We start from the raw sequence: 18,941 nt of genomic DNA, 5'->3' as shown, positions 1-18,941 counted from the left end.
CCGGTGTCCGGGCCCACACTCCATCAGCCGTGTCCGTGATCTGTCGTCCCCGGACCCCGGCCCCTCCGTTCCTCCCACTTCTCACCCGTTACAAACTATTCCGTCCGTCTGGCTCCGGCCTGGACATTAGTGTGGGCTGGAACCCGGTCACCTGGGTCTCCGCTCGTTTCGTTGCCCTATCGCCGCCACCCACAGTGCTCCCCGGTCTGGGCCGTCACCGACCTCAGGAACACGCCCTCCCCACCGGCAGTCGGTAATCAGTGGCCCGGGGCGGTTGGGCCCTCACGGGACCCACTGATCACACCCTGTCCGGCCGGGTGTCTGTCCGTTATCCCCACCTCCCGTCAGTTCTTTCTCTCCATCTCCACAGACCAGCTCCCCTCTGGTAGTTGGTACAAACAAGACCCCCAGACCTCCCCCGTCCGCCACTCCAGTCCCCTCTTCAAATAACCCCCAGGTTTGTGGGGCGGGTCCCACTCCTTACGCGGCTCTCCCCGACCAGCTCTCAGTTCTCAACCTGTTGTCACAGATCTCGGTTACAGATCGCACACCTTTCCCCGGGACAGGTGAAATTCCGTCTCAAATTCCCTGGATTAACGTAAATATAAACTCAGATCCGTAATTTTTCAACATGAACGGACAGCGAGATCAGGGTTATAGATACACCATGAGGACAGTGTGAAACAGAACATCAGTGAGGTTAGAATTGTTGTAGCATTGTAAAGGTGACAGCATGTCCAATGACCAACACAGGCCCCCCTAAAACCAGGATTATTAACATGCACCCCTTGTTATAATGCCAACTGATCCCTGGGAGATCACACATTAATTTCTGTTAAAAGTTACTATTTAATAACTTACATTCTGCAGCCCAGGCTCCACACATTAAAGCCATCGCTAACGCAGAGAAGAAACACCCAGCTCCCATTCTCAATCTCTCGGGTCTCGCAAACACGACCGCTCAGCACCAGCTCCGCTCAATCTGCTGCCAGTTTCTCAATGAAGCCAAATTTCTATCGTTCACTTTTACTACAGGATCAGTCTGTAATTGACATGTGGCTGAGGGCAGGCGAGCCAATCACTGCAGGATTAGTCTGTAATTGACATGCTGCTGAGGGCAGGTGAGCCAATCACACACTGAGATTCCCACTCATCAGCTGTTACCGGGTGAAATACACGCAAACTGGCTCTGAATTTCACCAAGCCTTGAACTTGCTTCGGTTGTGAAAGGATCGCAGTGAGAGGAGGCGCTTCTTTCAGTGGAGAGGTTGAGAGGTGAAAATATTTGTTGACGCGCTGAATTGAACAGTTTACGCAGATGGTTTTACTTCCCCTCCCGCCGCTGCGGTGAAGGAGAGGACCTGTTTGTTCAACAGGTCGGTATCTGTGGAGAGAGAAAGAGAGAGAATGTATCAGGTCCGAGGCACTGCGACGGGTGTAGTGAACCCTCACCCTGTCAGAGACATTCCTTCTGTTCTACCCATCCCCCCCCCCCCCTCCCCATCTTTGCCACTGAAAACTAACCCGTTTTCCCTCTGACGACAGGTCTCGGCCCTGAAAGGTTCTCTCTCTCCACAGATGTATTTCCAACATTTTCCGCTTGAATCTACTCTACACTGTCCCGTCACACTCCCAGCGCAGGGAAGGAACACGAAACATCCAACAGTATAGCACAGATACAGGCCCTTCGGCCCAACCAGTCCATGCCGACCACGGTACCCATCCAGCTAGTCCCAATTTCCTGCATTCGGCCCATATCCCTCCAAGCCCCGCCCCTCCATGTACCTCTCCAAGTGCATCTTAAATGATGCTGTTGTACCTGCCTCACCCGCTTCCTCTGGCAGCTCGTTCCACACACTCACCACCCTCTGCGTGAGAAAGTTGCCCCTCAGGTCCCTTTTAAATCTTTCCCCTCTCACCCTAAATCTATGCCCCCTAGTTTTGGACTCCCCTACCCTGGGGAAAAGACTGTTACCATCCACCTTATCTATGCCTCTCATAATTTTGAACACATCTATAAGGTCGGCCCTCATTCTCCTACCTTCCAAGGAATAAAGACCTAGCCTGGCCAACCTCTCCCCCTAACTCAGGCCCTGTAGTCCTGGCAACATCTGCCTGCACACAGTCCCCATCCCTCCACTCCCTGCCTGTCCAAGTGTCTCAATGCCTCTGAAATGATGCTGTCGTATCTGCTTCTGCCACCTCCCCGGCAGCGGGTTCCAGCCACCCACCGCTCTCAGCAAATCTCCTTTAAACTCCCCCCCCCCCTTACCTTAAACCTGTGCCCTCCAGTATTTGACAATTCACCATGGGAAAAAACTCCATCTATAGTTTTTTATGCTTCTTACAATTTTCTATACTTTCATCAGGTCAGCCCTCAGCCTGTGACACTCCAGACAAAAATATCCAAATTTGTCCAACCTCTCCTTCTAGCTGACATATTCCAATCTAGGGAACATCCTGGTGAACCTCTTCTACACCCTCTCCAAAGCCTCCACATCCTTCCTGTAATGGGGCGACCAGAACTGCATACAAAACTCCAAATGTGGCTTAACCTAAGTTTTATACAGCCGCAATGTGACATCCAACTCTGTGCCCCAACCAATGAAGGCAAGCATGCCGTACCCCTTTACCACCCAATCCACTTGTACCACTTTCAGGAAGCTAGGGACTTGCACCCCAAGATCCATCAGTGCCCCGAAGGGTTCTGTCATTTACTGTGGACTTTCCTTTTGAATTTGACCTTCTGAAGTTCAATGCCTCACACTGGATTAAATCCCATCTGCCATTCCTCCAGTCACATTTCAAACTGGTCTATATCCAGCTGTGTCATTTGACAACCTTCTTCACTCGCCGTAATTCCACTAATTTTCATGTCATCTACAAACTTATGAATCAAGCCATCGACAGTTTCATCCAAATCATTTCTATATATCACAGACCACTGGGGCCCCAGTACTGATCCCCACGGAACACCACTGCTCACAGCACAGAAACAGGCCCTTGGACCCAACTCATGCATGCCAACCCATTTCTTCATGTTTGGACTGTATTCCTCCAAATCTTTCCTATCCATGGACCTGTCCAAGTGCCTTTTAAATGTTGTTAATGTACCTGCCTCACCCACTTCCTCTGGCAGCTTGTTCCACATACGGACCACCCTCTGGGTGAAGAAGTTGCCCCTCGGGTTCCTATTAAATCTCTTCCCTCTCACCCTAAACCTATGTCCTCCAGTTTTTGGTGCACATTCTGTGCACATTCACCCATCAATACCCCTCGTGATTTTACACACATAACATCACCCTTCAGTCTCCTACACTTCAATAAATAAAGTCCCGACCTGCTCAAACTCTCTCCATAACTCAGTCCCTCGAGTCCCAGCAACATCCTTGTAAATCTCCTCCGCACTCTTTTCAGCTTAATGGCACCTTTCCTATAGCATAGGTGAACACAGCATAACCGAACACAAGATTCATAATGCAGCCTCATCAACATTTTGTACAACTGCTACATAACATCCCAACTCCTATACTCACTGCCCTGACTGATGAAGGTCAGCGTGCCAAAAACGTTCTTCACCACCCTGTCTACCTGTGACTCCACTTTCAGTGAACCATCTACTTGTACTCCTTGGGCCCTCTGTTCTACAACGCTCCCCAGGGCCCTACCGTTCACTCTGAAAGTCCGACCCTCATTTGTTTTCCCAAAATGCAACACCTCGCACTTATCTGAATTAAACTCCATTTGCCATTCCTGGGCCCATGTCAAGATCCCTCTGTAAATGCTGAGAACCATCTTCACTGTCAATGACATCACCTGTTTTAGTGTCATCTGCAAACCTACTAACTGTGCCTTGTACGTTGGCATCCAGATCATTGATGTAGAAGAACAATAGCAATGGGCCCAGCACTGACCCCGGGGAACACCACTGGTCACGGGCCTCCTGTCTGAAAAGCATCTTTCCACCATCACCCCCGGCTTCCTACCATCAAGTCAATTGTGTATCCAACAGCCAGCCCTCCCTGGATCCGATGTGGTCTAACTTTCCAAAGCAGCCTACCATATAGAACCTTATCAAAGTCCTTAGTGAAGTCCATGTTGACTACATCTACCACCCTGCCCTCATTGACCTTCTTGGTTACTTCAAATAACTCAATCAAATTTGTGAGACAAAATCTCCCACGCACAAAGCCATGCTGACTATCCCTAATCAACCCCTGTCTTTCCAAATGCTTGCAAATCTTATCCCTCAGAATCCCCTCTAGTAACTTGCCTACCACAGATGTTAGGCTTACTGGTCTATAGTTCCCAGGTGTTTCCTTGCAGCCCTTCTTAGATAAAAGCACAACATCACCCACCCTCCAGTCTTCCAGTAGTTCACCCATCACAAACAATGATGCAAACAACTCAGCCAGGGCTCCCGCAATTTCTTCTCGAGCCTCCCACAGTGGTCTTGGATAAACCTGGTCAGGCCCCAGAGATTTGTCTCCCTTCATACATTGTCAGACATCCAACAGCTCCTCTGCCGTAATGCAGACTACCCCAACACCTCCCCATTAACTACCTCGCGTTCCAAAGTGCTTATGTATGGTAAAGTCAGTGGAGAAATACTCATTAAGGACCTCACTCATCCTCTGCAGCTCCACACAAAGGTGTCCCCTTTGGTCTCTGAGGGGCCCTATTCTGTCTCCAGTTACTCTTTTCCCCTTACTATATAAAATCTCTTTGGATTACTGTTAATCTTCTCTGCCAAAGTTATCTCATGCCCCCTTTTTGCCTGATTTCCTTCTTGGGTACAATCCTGCATCCCCTGTACTCCTCCAGGGATTCACTTGATCCCAGCTGCCTGTACCTGATCCATGCCTCCTGTTTCCTGGCCAGGAACATGCTGGTCCTGAATTCTAATTAACTGGCCTTTGAAGGACTCCCACATGTCAGATGTGGATGTATCCTCATACAGCCACTCCCAATCTACTCTCCCCAGTTCCTGCCTAATACTGTTATAATTAGCCTTTCCCCAATTCAGCACTTTCACCTGAGCACCAGTCCTATCTTTATCTTAATACTTATGGAGTTATGATCATATTTCCTAAAGTGCTCCCTCACTGAAACTCCGATCTCCTAGCCAGGCTCATTTCCCAATGCAAAGTCTAGTACGGCTCCTTCTCTGCATGGACTATTGACATATTATTTCAAAATTCTGCCCTATCTATCCCTTTGGCACTAGGCGAGTCTCCATCAATATTGGGGAAGTTAAAATCTCCCACTATAACTACCCCGTTGTTTTCCCATCTTTCCATGATCTGCCTACATACCTGTTGCTGTGGCTGTTGGGAGGCCTGCAGTGTAACCCCTATCAGAGTGACTGCACCCTTCTTATTCCTGAGCTCTACCCACATGGCTCAGTGGATGAGCCTCCAGGATGTCGTCTCTAAGTGTCGCTGTGACATTCTCCCTGATCAGTAATGCGGCTTCCCCACTTCTTTAACATCCCTCAGTCACGTCTGAGGCATTCGAATCCTGGAACGTTGAGATGCCAGTCTCTATAATGGCCACAACATCGAGGTTCCATGAACTAATCCAGGTTCTAAGCTCATCTGCTTTATCAAATACACCTTGCACTAAAATAAAAAAATGCCGGTCCATCAACCCCACTGTTTCCATTAACCTGGCCCTGTCTGTTCTTTCCATCAGACCTCCTTGACCTAATCTCTATCTCCCCCTCAACCCCTCCACTTCCTGACCTACTGCTCTGGTTCCCACCCCCTGCCGCACGAGTTTAAATCCTCCTGAGTAGCATTAGCAACCCTTGCTGCAAGGATTTTGGCTCTCCTCCAGTTTAAGTACAACCTGTCCTTTTGTACAGGTCCTACCTGCCCTGGAGGAGCCCAATGATCCATATGCCTGAGGCCCTCCCTCTTGCTCCAGCTCCTTAGCCACACATTTCACTGCACTGTCTTCCTATATCTGGCCTCACTGGCACATCACACAGAAATCCTGAGATTACACCCCAAGAGGTCCCGTTTTTTAACTTTCTACCAAACTCCCTAAATTGTCTTTGCAGGACCTCATCTCCCTTCCTACCTGTGTTACTGGTACCAATATGGACGACCACCTCTGGCTGCTCAGCCTCCCCTTTCAGAATGTCCTGTGACCATTCACAGACGTGCTTGACCCTGGCACCAGGAAGGCAATATAACTGATGCACAGTTTTGACCTAAAGTGTTGACAATTCCCTTCTCCCCCACAGATGCTGCTCGACCCACTGAGTTCCTCCAGCAGATTGTTTGTTGCTCCAGGTTCCAGCATCTGCAGTCTCCTGTGTCTCCCTGGAGACCCCCTGACCATAGAGATCCCCATCATTACCGCTTGCTTACTTGTCCTTCCCTGCTGTACAACAGAGCCAGTCGTTGTGCCACTGATGCAGCTGCGGGCGTTGTTTCCCCCTGAGAGCCTCCCCACCACCATCCCCGCCAACCTCACCCCCTTCCCACCTCCCAGACAATCCAAGTGCATCTGCCTAGTGATGATGTCCTTATTTCAGGAAGGATGTTAATGTGCTGGGAGGAGTTTGAAGAACTGATGCCTGGAATGGGTGGGGTGTCTGATGTGGAAAGGTTGGGCTTTGCATCTGTTCGAGTTCAGAAGGGGACGGAGGGCTTGAGTGAGTGATCCTAGAGTGTAGCATCCTGAGGGGACCAGACAGGTGGGAGGAAAGGATGTTCCCTCTGCAGGGAGAATCCAAGACCAGGTGTCACTCTTTCAATACATTTGCCACACATTAAATACAGAAATGATGTAATTTTCTTTCTCTGAGAGTGGTGAGTCTTTGGATTCTCTTCCTCAAAGGGCAGTGGAGGTCCAGGTTGTGAATATTTTTAAGGAAGTGGTGATAGATTCTTGATAAGCAAGGGGGTGAAAGGTCACTGAGGGTTGGCAGGAATGTGGAGCCAAGGTTACAGTCAGACCAGCCAGGATCTCGTTCAATGGGTCAGGTTCAAGGGGCCAAGTGGCCTACTCCGGCTCTGGATTTGTTGGTTTCCGACATTAAATGAATGAATTCTGATCATCTACCCACTGTGAGTGTTCAGATTTGGGGCAGTGATTGTGCCCACCCCTCCCCTGGATAGACCCGATTCACTCCCCTTTCCATGGGTGTGTCAGTGGGTGAGGGTGACCAGATAAACTGTATCCCCCGCTCCCCTGATACCACCACCCCTCACCCTGCAGCTGAGAGTGTGGGGGTCAGTGAGTGAGGCAGCATCCCAACACCCTGCGCTCTGCCCCCCCACCCCGCGCTCTGCCCCCCCACCCCCATACAGAACAGGACCCCTTGTGCTGGGCCGCATTCACTGGAAATGCCTGGAGTTCAGCCTCGGTGTTTGCGTCAGGCTGGCGGGTGTACACAAGGTCCCACTGACACCAAGAGCTCCTCAGAAGGCAGCCTGTCCGTTTCTGGGGCTGGGGTTGGACTAGTGATCAACTAAATGAATATTTTAAAGAAATAGTCGTTGTTGGAAAACTGAAGCAAAACAGGAAATGCTGGAGACACTCAGCAGGTCAGGCAGCATCTGTGGAGAGAGAAACGATGAATGTTTCAGGTCCAAAACCTCATCAGATCTCGAAAAGTAATTTCAAGTTGCAGACAAATCCTGGAGTCATACAGTCTTCTCGTCATAAAGCACAGATCCAGGCCCTTCGGCCCACTATCATCCTGTTGACCATCACCTACACATCCACACTGATCCCATTTACCAGCACTAGGCCTTTAACTTTCCTTGCCTTGGTGATTCCAGTGCTCATCCAGATACTTCATAATGTTGTGAGAATCTCTGCCTCCACACGCCCTCAGGCAGTGCATTCCAGGTTCTATTCCCCACCCCCCCCGGGGGATAAAGTTCTTCCTCAGATCCCCTCTGAACCTCTGACCACTGACCCTGAATCAATGGCCTTTAGTTCTAGATACTTCTGCAAGGCAACACCCGGGTGAATCTCCTCTGCACCCTCTCCAGTACAATCACATCCTTCTAGTGGTGGGGGAGGGGGTGGAAGGTGGGGGAAAATGGGTGGGATAAAGGGAATACCTGTGATAGGGTGAGACCAGGTCGTGGGTTAACGGGGCCATTAGAAGCAGGTTCTACTTCTTTGCCAATGTTCTGTGTTGCTAATAGTGGGGCTGTGGGATGTGCCCATTGCATCAGGCTGTGTGAATGGAGAGAGAAAACCTGAGCCAATGTCACAGACGGATGACTGGCAGAAACGGGCAGTTCTGGGACAGACAGAAGGAAGGAGCAAGCTACCTAAAGTTGGAAAGTTTGATATTGAGTCTGGAAGGCTGCAACATGTCCAGACAGAGGATGAGATGTTAAAGCTTGCATTGGGCATCGTTGTAACAGTGCAGGTGGACACAGAGCAGTCAGAGTGGGATGGGGAATGAGAGTAGACTGAACACAGATGGTCTGCCAAGTGATCACCCACCCGGTGTCTGGTTTGTCCAGTGTAGTGGAGACCACACTGTGAACACTGAATGCTGTACACCAGACTGGAAGAAGTGCAAGTGAATCTCTGCTTCAGCTGGGAAGAAGTTTGGGTCCTGGGATGGTGGGAGAGGAGGAGGTGGAAGGACTAATGTTGGATCTCCTGTGGTTGGATGGGAACGTGCTATAAGAAATGGAGTGGATTGAATTTGGAATTGGAATTGGTTTATTATTGTCATTTGTACCAAGGTACAGTGAAAAACTTGTCTTGCACACCGTTCATACAGATCAATTCATTACACAGTGCATTGAGGTAGTACAGGGTAAACCAATAGCACAGTGCAGAATAAAGTGTTACAGCCACAGAGAAAGTGCAGTGCAACAGGTAGACAGTAAGGTGTGGATGTGAATGCAATGAGGATTGATTGGTGTGGATAGAACAGGAAGCAGGGAGTCATGAAGGGAACGGTCCCTTTGAGGTGTGGAAAGGGGAGGAGAGGGGAAGATGTGGGTCTACTGGTGGAACCTTGTTGGAAATGGTGAAAATCGTGAAAGATGGTGTGTTAAATGTGGAGGCTGAAGGTGAGGATCGGGGATCTCTGCCCTTGTTCTGTCCAGAAGGAGAGGCGATGAGATCAGAGGTGTGGGACACAGATAACACAGCCTTGACCACACCTCATCGGCATCTGGTTAAAAGTTGAGAAGCATTGGACTGTAATCGCAAGCAAAGCCTCTCTCTGCGCAGACTAACATGGAATTTACAACAGAAATTCACTGGCCAACCAGCGATGCACATTATGCAGGGAAGAAAACCTTTAAATAGTGCAAGGAAGTGAAAAGTGGAAAGTCCCTGGATGAGGTTCAGGCATGTGAGAGACTGGTTGAACAACATTATCTGTCGATTTGCTCAACAATAACTCCACCCCAATCAACACCATCACCCAATGAGACGGAGGATCAGTCGCATCACCAGTTACCGGCTGAAATGGATCAGCGAGAGTCTGAAATGGTTACATTACATTGGTTTGTTGCCACATACACCAGGGTGCAATGAAATTCCTTGCTTGCATGAAGCTCCCAGAGTAAACAGTGTAAATGGGAATAATCAATACAACAATAAATACAGCAGCGAGCACAAAACACCAGCATGGTGCAAAGCTTGCGGCGCATTCTGAAGTAGTGCAAACAGAAATTATGCAGTTGTAGCGGTTGCTACCGCGAAATAAAACAAGACGCTAGTCGGAGGATTGTCGAACAAGAAGTGGTTTATTTTCCCGCCTTGCGCGGACCCTTTAAGGGAGACTGTTCCCGCCCAATGCAACCGGCAATGACTTAAGTACCACGTCATCAAGACTTTCCCGCGCGCGGGTTCTCCCCGTCGCTCGGGAAAGACGAGGCCCGCCGCCATCTTGGGCCTCATCACTCCAACGCCGCGCGACCCGACTGCCGAGCCGGTTCGCCCGACTAAACGGTGAGTCGCCACACAACCCCCCCCAGAACCGGCGATACAGTTCCCAAGGTCCGCAGGCTGTGGCAGCTGCCGCTTAGGGGGCCGGCCTCTGCGTCGCGGCGTTGCAACCTCGACAGGTTGTTGCAGATCCAAATGGGCCGGTTTGAGGCGGTCCGCCGTGAAAACCTGTTCCCTGCCTCCAATGTCCAAAATAAAAGTGGATCCATTATTCCTTATGACTCGGAACGGTCCCTCATATGGTCATTGCAATGGCGCCCGAGGTGTGCCCCTGCGAACAAAAACAAACTTACAGTCCCGCAGTTCCTTGGGCTGGCAGGATGGGGCTTGACCGTGCCGTGAGGTGGGAATCGGGGCCAAGTTGCCAAGCTTCTCGCGCAGTCTTTGTAGGACTGCTGGGGGTTGTTCCCCTTGGTCCCGAAGGGCAGGTATGAAATCCCCAGGGACAACTAGGGGCGCCCCGTACACAAGCTCAGCTGACGAAGTGCGGAGGTCTTCTTTGGGGGCAGTGCGTATGCCGAGCAGGACCCAAGGCAGCTCGTCAACCCAGTTAGGACCCTTCAGGCGGGCCATCAAGGCTGATTTCAGATGGCGGTGAAAACGTTCCACCAACCCGTTTGATTGAGGATGGTAGGCCGTGGTGGTGTACAGCTGCGTCCCTAGCAGGTTCGCTAATGCAGCCCAGAGACTGGAAGTGAATTGGGTGCCTCTGTCTGAAGTGATGTGGGCCGGAACGCCAAAACGTGAGACCCAAGTTGTGAGCAGCGCCTGGGCGCAGGAATCAGTTGTGATGTCAGTCAGGGGGGTTGCCTCAGGCCACCTCGTGAACCGGTCCACGATGGTAAGGAGGTACCGGGCTCCTCTTGAAACTGGCAGAGGGTCCACGAGGTCGACGTGTACGTGGTCGAACCTCCTACGGGTAGGCTCAAACTGCTGTGGTGGGACCTTGGTGTGTCGCTGGATTTTTGACGTCTGGCAGTGCGGACAAGTCCTGGCCCACTCACTGACCTGTTTGCGCAGGCCATGCCAGACAAACTTGCTGGCGACCAGTTGGACAGTAGATCTGATGGACGGGTGCGCCAACCCATGTACTGAGTCAAAAACACGTCTCCGCCAGGCTGCAGGGACTATAGGGCGGGGCTGACCAGTCGCAACGTCGCAAACTAGGGTCCACTGACCTGGACCAACCAAGAAATCTCGGAGCTGCAGACCCGAGACTGCGGTTCTGTAGCTGGGCAGTTCGTCGTCGGCTTGCTGTGCGTCAGCTAGGGCCGTGTAGTCAACACCCAAGGATAGGTTGTGGATGGTTGGTCTGGAAAGTGCATCAGCAACGACATTATCCTTTCCAGAGACACGTTGGATGTCAGTTGTGAATTCGGAAATGTAGGATAAATGTCTCTGCTGACGAGCTGACCAGGGATCGGAGACTTTGGAGAAGGCAAAGGACAAAGGCTTATGATCGGTGAAAGCGGTGAAAGGCCTGCCTTCTAGAAAGTATCAGAAATGCCGGACCGCCAGATACAGTGCTAGAAGTTTCCGATCAAAAGCGCTGTACTTCAGTTCGGGCGGTCTAAGGTGCTTGCTGAAAAATGCCAAGGGTCGCCAGCGGCCTTCGAGTAGCTGTTCCAGTACTCCACCCACCGCGGTGTTGGACGCGTCTACTGTGAGGGCAGTCGGGACGTCAGTCCTAGGGTGTACAAGCATCGTGGCGTCTACCAGGGTGTCTTTGGCCTTAACTAAAGCAGCCGCAGCCTCGTCAGTCCAGGTGATGTCCTTGCCCTTACCAGCCAGCAGCGAGAACAGAGGGCGCATGATACGGGCTGCTGCAGGGATGAACAGATGGTAAAAGTTGACCATCCCCAGGAATTCCTGTAGGCCTTTGACTGTGTCAGGGCGGGAAAAATGGCAGATAACGTCCACCTTGGCAGGTAGGGGTGTTGCCCCATCGCTGGTGATTTTGTGGCCGAGGAAATCGATAGAGTCAAGTCCGAATTGGCACTTGGACGGGTTGATCGTGAGGCCGAAATCGCGGAGGCGGGAATACAGCTGGCGGAGGTGGGAAAGGTGTTCCTGGCGGTTACGGCTGGCGATCAGTATGTCGGCTAAGTAAATGAACACGAAGTCCAGGTCTCGGCCTACCGCGTCCATCAGCCGCTGGAAGGTCTGCGCGGCGTTCTTAAGGCCGAACGGCATCCGAAGGAATTCGAACAGGCCAAATGGGGTGATAATCGCAGTCTTGGGGACATCATCCGGATGGACCGGGATTTGGTGGTATCCCCGAACGAGGTCCACTTTGGAAAAGATGCAGGCCCCGTGTAAGTTCGCTGCGAAGTCCTGGATGGGAGGGATGGGATAGCGGTCCGGGGTGGTAGCGTCATTCAGCCTGCGGTAGTCGCCACAGAGCCTCCACCCTCCGGTGGCTTTGGGGACCATGTGTAGGGGGGAGGCCCGAACAATCCCCAGCTCCTCCATGTGAAGGAACTCTTCCTTTGCCAGGCGGAGCTCGTAGGGAGGTAGTCGTCGTGCTCGGGCATGAAGGGGTGGCCCTGTAGTAATGATGTGGTGTCATACCCCGTGTTTGGGCCTAGAATTCATAAACGAAGGTGTCAAAATTGATGGGAATTCGGCTAGGAGCTTGGCGAAATCGTCGCCAGAAAGGGAAATGGAGTCCAGGCGCGGGGCTGGTGTGCTGATTTCTCCCAGGGGATAGGTCTCCAACCTGGGCAGCTGTCTCTTGGTCCAGAGAGCTAACCACATGGTAGTACTTCGTGGAGTCGGAGGTGATCTGCCGAAGGTGGAATTGTGCTTTGGCCTGGTCAAACCAGACGCTGGGCCGAAGTGACCAAAAGGTGGGCAGCTTGAGGGCCACTGCGTTGGCTGCTGTGCTGTCGGCCATTGCGCGGGTCCAAAATCCGTTTGGACCGTCGGGGTCACCAATGTAGCGGTTGCTACCGCGAAATAAAACAAGACGCTAGTCAGAGGATTGTCGAACAAGAAGTGGTTTATTTTCCCGCCTTGCGCAGGCCCTTTAAGGGAGACTGTTCCCGCCCAATGCAACCGGCAATGACATAAGTACTACGTCAAGACTTTCCCGCGTGCGGGTTCTCCTCGTCGCTCGGGAAAGACGAGGCCCGCCACCATCTTGGGCCTCGTCACTCCGACACCGCGCGACCCGACTGCCGAGCCGGTTCGCCCGACTAAACGGTGAGTCGCCACAGTGACAATAACAGAAGGGGTAGGGTTAACAGTTGGAGAATGTGGCAGCCCCAAGGGGCAGGGGGTGTGATGGAGGGGACTGGTTCAGGAGTCTGACAGCGGTGGGGAAGAATCTGTTCTTGAGTCTGGACATCCGGGCTTTCAAGCTCCTGTATCTTCTCCCAGAAGGTAGAAGAGAGGAAAGGGAACGGCCAGGGGACAGGCATCTGTGACGGTCCTGTCAGCCTTCCTGAAGCAACGCACAGTGCAGACAGACTGGATGGAAGGAGGTGATGATACTGGGACGGGCTGGGCAGCGTTTACCCCTCTCTGCAGGTTCCGTCGGCCCAGAGCAGGGCAGTTGCCGTCCCAAGCTGAGATGTAACCATCAGGATACTCCCACCTCTTCCACTGGCAGCTCGTTCCACACTAGCACCGCCCTCTGAGTGAAGTACTTTCCCCTCAGATTCCCCTTAAATATTTCACCTTTCACCCTAAACCTATGCCCTCTAGACCTTGTCTCACCCAACCTTGGGGGAAAAGCCTGCATGCATTAACCCTATCTATACCACTCATAATTTTGTAAACCTCTTATGATCTCCCCTAATTATCCTGCACTCCAGGGAACCATTTCTACCTTTCCCTGTAACTCAGGTCCTCAAGTCCCAGCAACATCCATCTAAATTTTATCTGCACACTTTCAAGCTTATTGTTATCTTTCCCGTAGGTAGGTGACCAGAACTGCACACAATACTCTAAACTTGGCCTCACCAACGTCTTGTACAACTTCAACATAACATCCCAGCTCCTGTACTCATTGCCCTGATTTATGAAGGCCAAAGTGCCAAGAGCTCTCTTTACAGCCCTATCTACCTGTGACGCCGCTTTCAAGGAACTGTGGATCTGTATTCCCAGGTCCCTCTGTTCTACCACACACCTCAGTGCCCCACCATGCACTGTGTAACCTTACCCTGGTTTGTCCTCCCAAAGTGCATCACCTCACACTTGTCTGCATTAAATTCCAGCTGCTATTTCTCAGCCCATTTTCCCAGCTGGTCCAGATCACTTTACGAGCTTTGACAGCCTTCCTCACTGTCCACTACGCCCCCAGTCTTGGTGTCATCTGCACATTTGCTGATCCAGTTTCCCACATTATCATCTAACTCATTAATATAGATGATAAACAACAACGGGCCCAGCACTGATCCCTGCAGCACACCACTGGTCACAGGCCTCCAGTCAGAGAGACAACCATCTACTGCCACTCTCTGGCTTCTCCCACTAAGCCAATGTTGAATCCAATTGGCTACTTCATCCTGAATACCAAGTGACTTAACCTTCTGGAGCAGCCTTCCACGTGGGACTTTGTCAAAGGCCTTGATAAAGTCCATGAAGACAACGTCCACCGCCTTCCCTTCATCAATCTTCTTGGTAACCTCCACAAAAAAAAATCTACAAGATTGGTTCAACATGACCTGCCACGCACAAAGCCATGTTGACTATCCCTAATCAGGACCTGTCTATCCAGATACTTGTATATCCTGTCCCTCAGAATATCTTCCAATAACTTACCCATGACTGACGTCAGGCTCACCAGCCTATAATTTCCTGTCTTATTCTTAGAGCCATTCTCGAACAACAGAACAACATCAGCTATCCTCCAGTCCTCCGGTACCTCACCTGTGGCTAAGGACATTTTAAATATCTCTGCATGGGCCCCTGCAATTTCTGCACTAGCCTCCCACAAGGTCCAAGGGCACACCTTGTCAGGCCCTGAGGATTTATCCACCCTCATTTGCTTCAAGACAGCCAGCACCTCCTCTTCCATAATCCGGCTATGGTCCATGACCTCACTACTCTTTTGCCTCAGTTCTATAGTCTGTGTCTGCCTCCAGAGTCAACACGGATGCAAAAAGTTCATCTAAGATCTCCCCCACCTCTCTCAGCTCCATGCTTAAATGGCCACGCTGATCTTCAAGAGGACCAATTTTGTCCCTTGCAATCCTTTTGCTCTTAATATAGAGATAGAAACCCTTGAGATTCTCATTCACCCTGTCTGCCAGAACAACCTCGTGTCCTCTTTCTGCCCTCCTGATTTCTCTCAAGTGTTCTCTTGCATTTCTTACACACCTCAAGCACCTCATTTGACCCTAACTGCCGATACCTGATATGTGCTTCCTTCTTTTTCTTTACCAGGGTCTCAATATCCCTCGATAACCAAGGTTCCCTAAACCTGTTAGCCTTGCATTTTATTCTAACAGGAACATACAGGTTCTGTACTCTCGATATTTCACTCTTGAAGGCCTCCCACTGACCAGGCATGTTTCTGCCAGAAAACTGCCTATCCCAATGCACGGCTGCCAGGTCCCTTCTGATGCCATCAAAATTGGCCTGACTCCAGTTTAGAATCTCAACCCGAGGACCAGTCCCATCCTTCTCCATAACTATCTTGAAACTAATGGAATTATGATCACTAGTGTTCCCCTACACACTTGTCACCTGGCCTGTCTCGTTCCCCAAGAGGAGATCCAGTATCGCATTCTCTCTCATTGGGACCTCTATGTATCGATTAAGGAAACTTCCCGAACACATTTGACAAACTCAATCCCTTTCAGTCCCTTTACAGTCTGGGAGCCCCAGTCAATGTGTGGAAAGTTAAAATCACCTACTATCACAACCTTATATCTCCTGCAACTGTCTGCTATATCTCTACAAATTTGTTCCTCTAAATCCCACTGACTATTGGCAGGAATATAATGTAGGCCCATTAACGTGGTCATCCCATCTTATTCCTCAGTTCTACCCCTATTGCCTCAGTAGACGAGCCCTCCAGTATGTCCTCTCTGAGCACTGCCGTGATACTTTCCCTGATGAGTAATGCCACCCTCCCCCTTTAATACCTCCCCCTCCATTAAGTCTAAAATATCGGAACCCGAAACATTGCCAGTCCTGCCCCTCCTTCAACCAAGTCTGACTAATGGCTAGAACATCATAATTCCATGTACAGATCCATGATCTAAGTTCATCTGCCTTACCTACAATACTCCCTGCATCGAAATAGATGCAACTCAGAACATTAGTTCCACCGTGCTCATCAATCTGTCGATTTCTGTCTTTGCTTGTGGGCTTAACATCTACTTTCCCCACAGCATCTCCACTTGCAGCCCTGCTACTCTGGTTCCCACCCCCTGCAACTCTGGTTTAACACCCGACCCCCACCCCGAGCAGCACTAGCAAACCTTCCCGCAAGGATATCGGTCCCCATCCAGTTCAGGTGCAAACCGTCCCATTTGTACAGGTCCCACCTGCCCTGGAAGAGAGCCCCATGATCCAAAGATCTGAAGCCCTCCCTGCTGCACCATCTCCTTAGCCACGTGATAAACTGCACTACCTTCCTAGTTCTTGCCTCGCTAGCATGTGGCACGGGTAGCAATCCTGAGATCACCACCCTGGAGATCCTGTCTTTTAACTTGGCACCTAACTCCTTGAACTCACTTTGCAGGACCTCGGCACACTTCCTGCCTGTGTCATTGGTACTGATGTGGACCACGACCTCTGGCTGCTCGCCCTCCCCAGGAAGAATGCTGTGGACTCAATCCAAGATGTCCCTGACCCTGCCACCTGGGAGGCAACGTACCATCCGGGAGTCTCGTTCTCATCCACAGAAACTCCTGTCTGTCCCCCGAACCAACGAAACCCCTATCACTGCCGTACTCCTCTTCTCCCACCTTCCCTTCTGAGCCACAGAGCCAGACTCAGTGCTAGAGACCCGGCCGCTGGGGCTTTCCTCGTAGGTCATCCCCCCCCCCCAACAGTATCCAAAACGCTATCCTTGTTATTGAGGGGGTGGCCACAGGGGCACCTGCACTGACTGCCTCTCCCTCTCCTGACGATCACCCAGCTACCTGCATCCTGCAGCCCGGGTGTGACTGCCTCCCTGTAACTCCTGTCCATCATCTCCTCAGTGTCCTGAATGATCCAGAGTTCATCCAGCTCCAGCTCCCTAATGCAGTCAGCAGGAGCTGCAGCTGGCTGCACTTGTCACAGGTGTCACAGGACACTGGAGGTCTCCCTGATTTCCAACATCCCACAAGAGGAGCGCACCACTGCCTGACCGCCATTTCACTGCTCTAACTGTGGAATAAGAGAGGGGAAAAAAAGACCTTACCTGAACCTCACCTTAGCCTCTGCTCACCAAAGCCTCCTGAACCAACAAAATAAAGTAAAATCCTTACCTGTTCTTACCTATACCTTCTCTCGGAAGCCTTTTTTCCCTAAAGAGCTGCTTTCACTCTCCAGACTGGGCCACTAACTCCACCTAAGCCTTGAGCCAAAGCCTCAGCTCCCCACTCTGACACTGGCCACGCAGTTTAACCCTAACTTCTTTTTATTGGCTGTGTCAATTAGGTAATTAGCCAATCAGCTATTAACTAACAATTAACAAGTATCTGGACAATAAAGACGTCTATGTTAGACTATTGTTTATTGACTACAGCTCCACCTTCAATACTATAATTCCAAGCAAACACATCACGAACTCTGAGACCTGGGACTCAACACCTCCCTCTGCAAATGGATCCTTGACTTCCTGACCAATAGACCACAATCAGTGAGGATAGGCAGCAATACCTCCAGCACAATTATTCTCAACACTGGTGCCCCAAAAGGCTGCGTCCTCAGCCCTCTACTCTACTCCCTATACACTCATGACTGCGTGGCCAGATTCTGCTCTAACTCCATCGACAAGTTTGCAGATGATACCACCATAGTGGGCCGTATCTCAAATATCGATCAGTCAGAGTACAGGAAGGAGATAGAGAGCTTAGTGACATGGTGTCATGACAACAACCTTTCCCTCAATGTCAGCAAAACAAAAGAGCTGGTCATTGACTTCAGGAAGGGGGTGGTGTACATGCACCTGTCTACATCAATGGTGCTGCAGTCAAGAGGTTTGAAAGTTTCAAGTTCCTTGGAGTGAACATCACCAACAGCCTGTCCTGGTCCAACCATGTAGACATCACATCCAAGAAGGCACATCAGCACCTCTACTTCCTCAGGAGGCTAACGAAATTTGGCATTTCCCCTTTGACCCTCACCAATTTTTATCGATGCACCATAGAAAGCATTCTATCCGGATTTTTCATGGCTTGGTACGGCATCTGCTCTGCCCGTGATCACAAGAAACTGCAGAGAGTTGTGGACACAGCTCAACACATCATGGAAACCAGCTTCCCCTCCATGGACCCTGTATGCACTTGTAGCTGCCTCGCTAAAGCAGCCGACATAATCAAAGATCCCACCCACCCCGGACATTCTCTCTTCTCCCCCCTCCCATCGGGCAGAAGATACAAAAGCCAGAAAGCATGTATCATCAGGCTCAAGGACAGCTTCTATCCCACTGTAATAAGGCTATTGAACGGTTCATCTAGTACGATAAGATGGACACTTGACCTCACAATCTACCTCGTTATGACATTGCACTTTATTGTCTGCCTGCACTGACATTGGATCAGAAGATGTAGAATACTAGTGGGCAGAGTTAAGAAAATGCAAGGGTAAAAAGACCCTAATGGGAGTTATATCCAGGCCTCCGAATGGCAGCCAGGATGTGGGGTACAAAATACAACAGGAGATAGAAAAGGCATCTACGAGAGGCAAAGTTACAGTGGTCATGGGGAACTCCAAATATGCAGGTAGACTGGGAAAATCAGGTTGGCACTGGATCCCAAGAGAAAGAATTTGTAGAATGCCTACGAGAAGGCTTTTTAGAGCAGCTTGTGGTTGAGCCCAGGGAAAAGGCA

The 18,941-nt window shown here is 50.7% G+C and overlaps 1 protein-coding gene across 1 annotated transcript in view; it reads right to left on the bottom strand.

Moving 5' to 3' along the window:
• Positions 1-1,029, bottom strand: part of LOC127585903 (RLA class II histocompatibility antigen, DP alpha-1 chain-like) — a 48,577-nt gene extending 47,548 nt beyond the window's left edge. Inside the window, exon 1 of the mRNA XM_052043634.1 lies at positions 862-1,029. Coding sequence (XP_051899594.1) covers positions 862-928 — 67 coding nt within the window. The 5' untranslated portion in view covers positions 929-1,029. The remainder of the gene's footprint in view (positions 1-861) is intronic.
• Between the last annotated feature and the right edge of the window lie 17,912 nt (positions 1,030-18,941).

This window comes from Pristis pectinata, chromosome 34 (genome assembly GCF_009764475.1).
Source record: "Pristis pectinata isolate sPriPec2 chromosome 34, sPriPec2.1.pri, whole genome shotgun sequence".
Classification (NCBI taxonomy): Eukaryota; Metazoa; Chordata; class Chondrichthyes; order Rhinopristiformes; family Pristidae; genus Pristis; species Pristis pectinata.
This window is presented reverse-complemented; position numbering and strand designations above follow the sequence as displayed.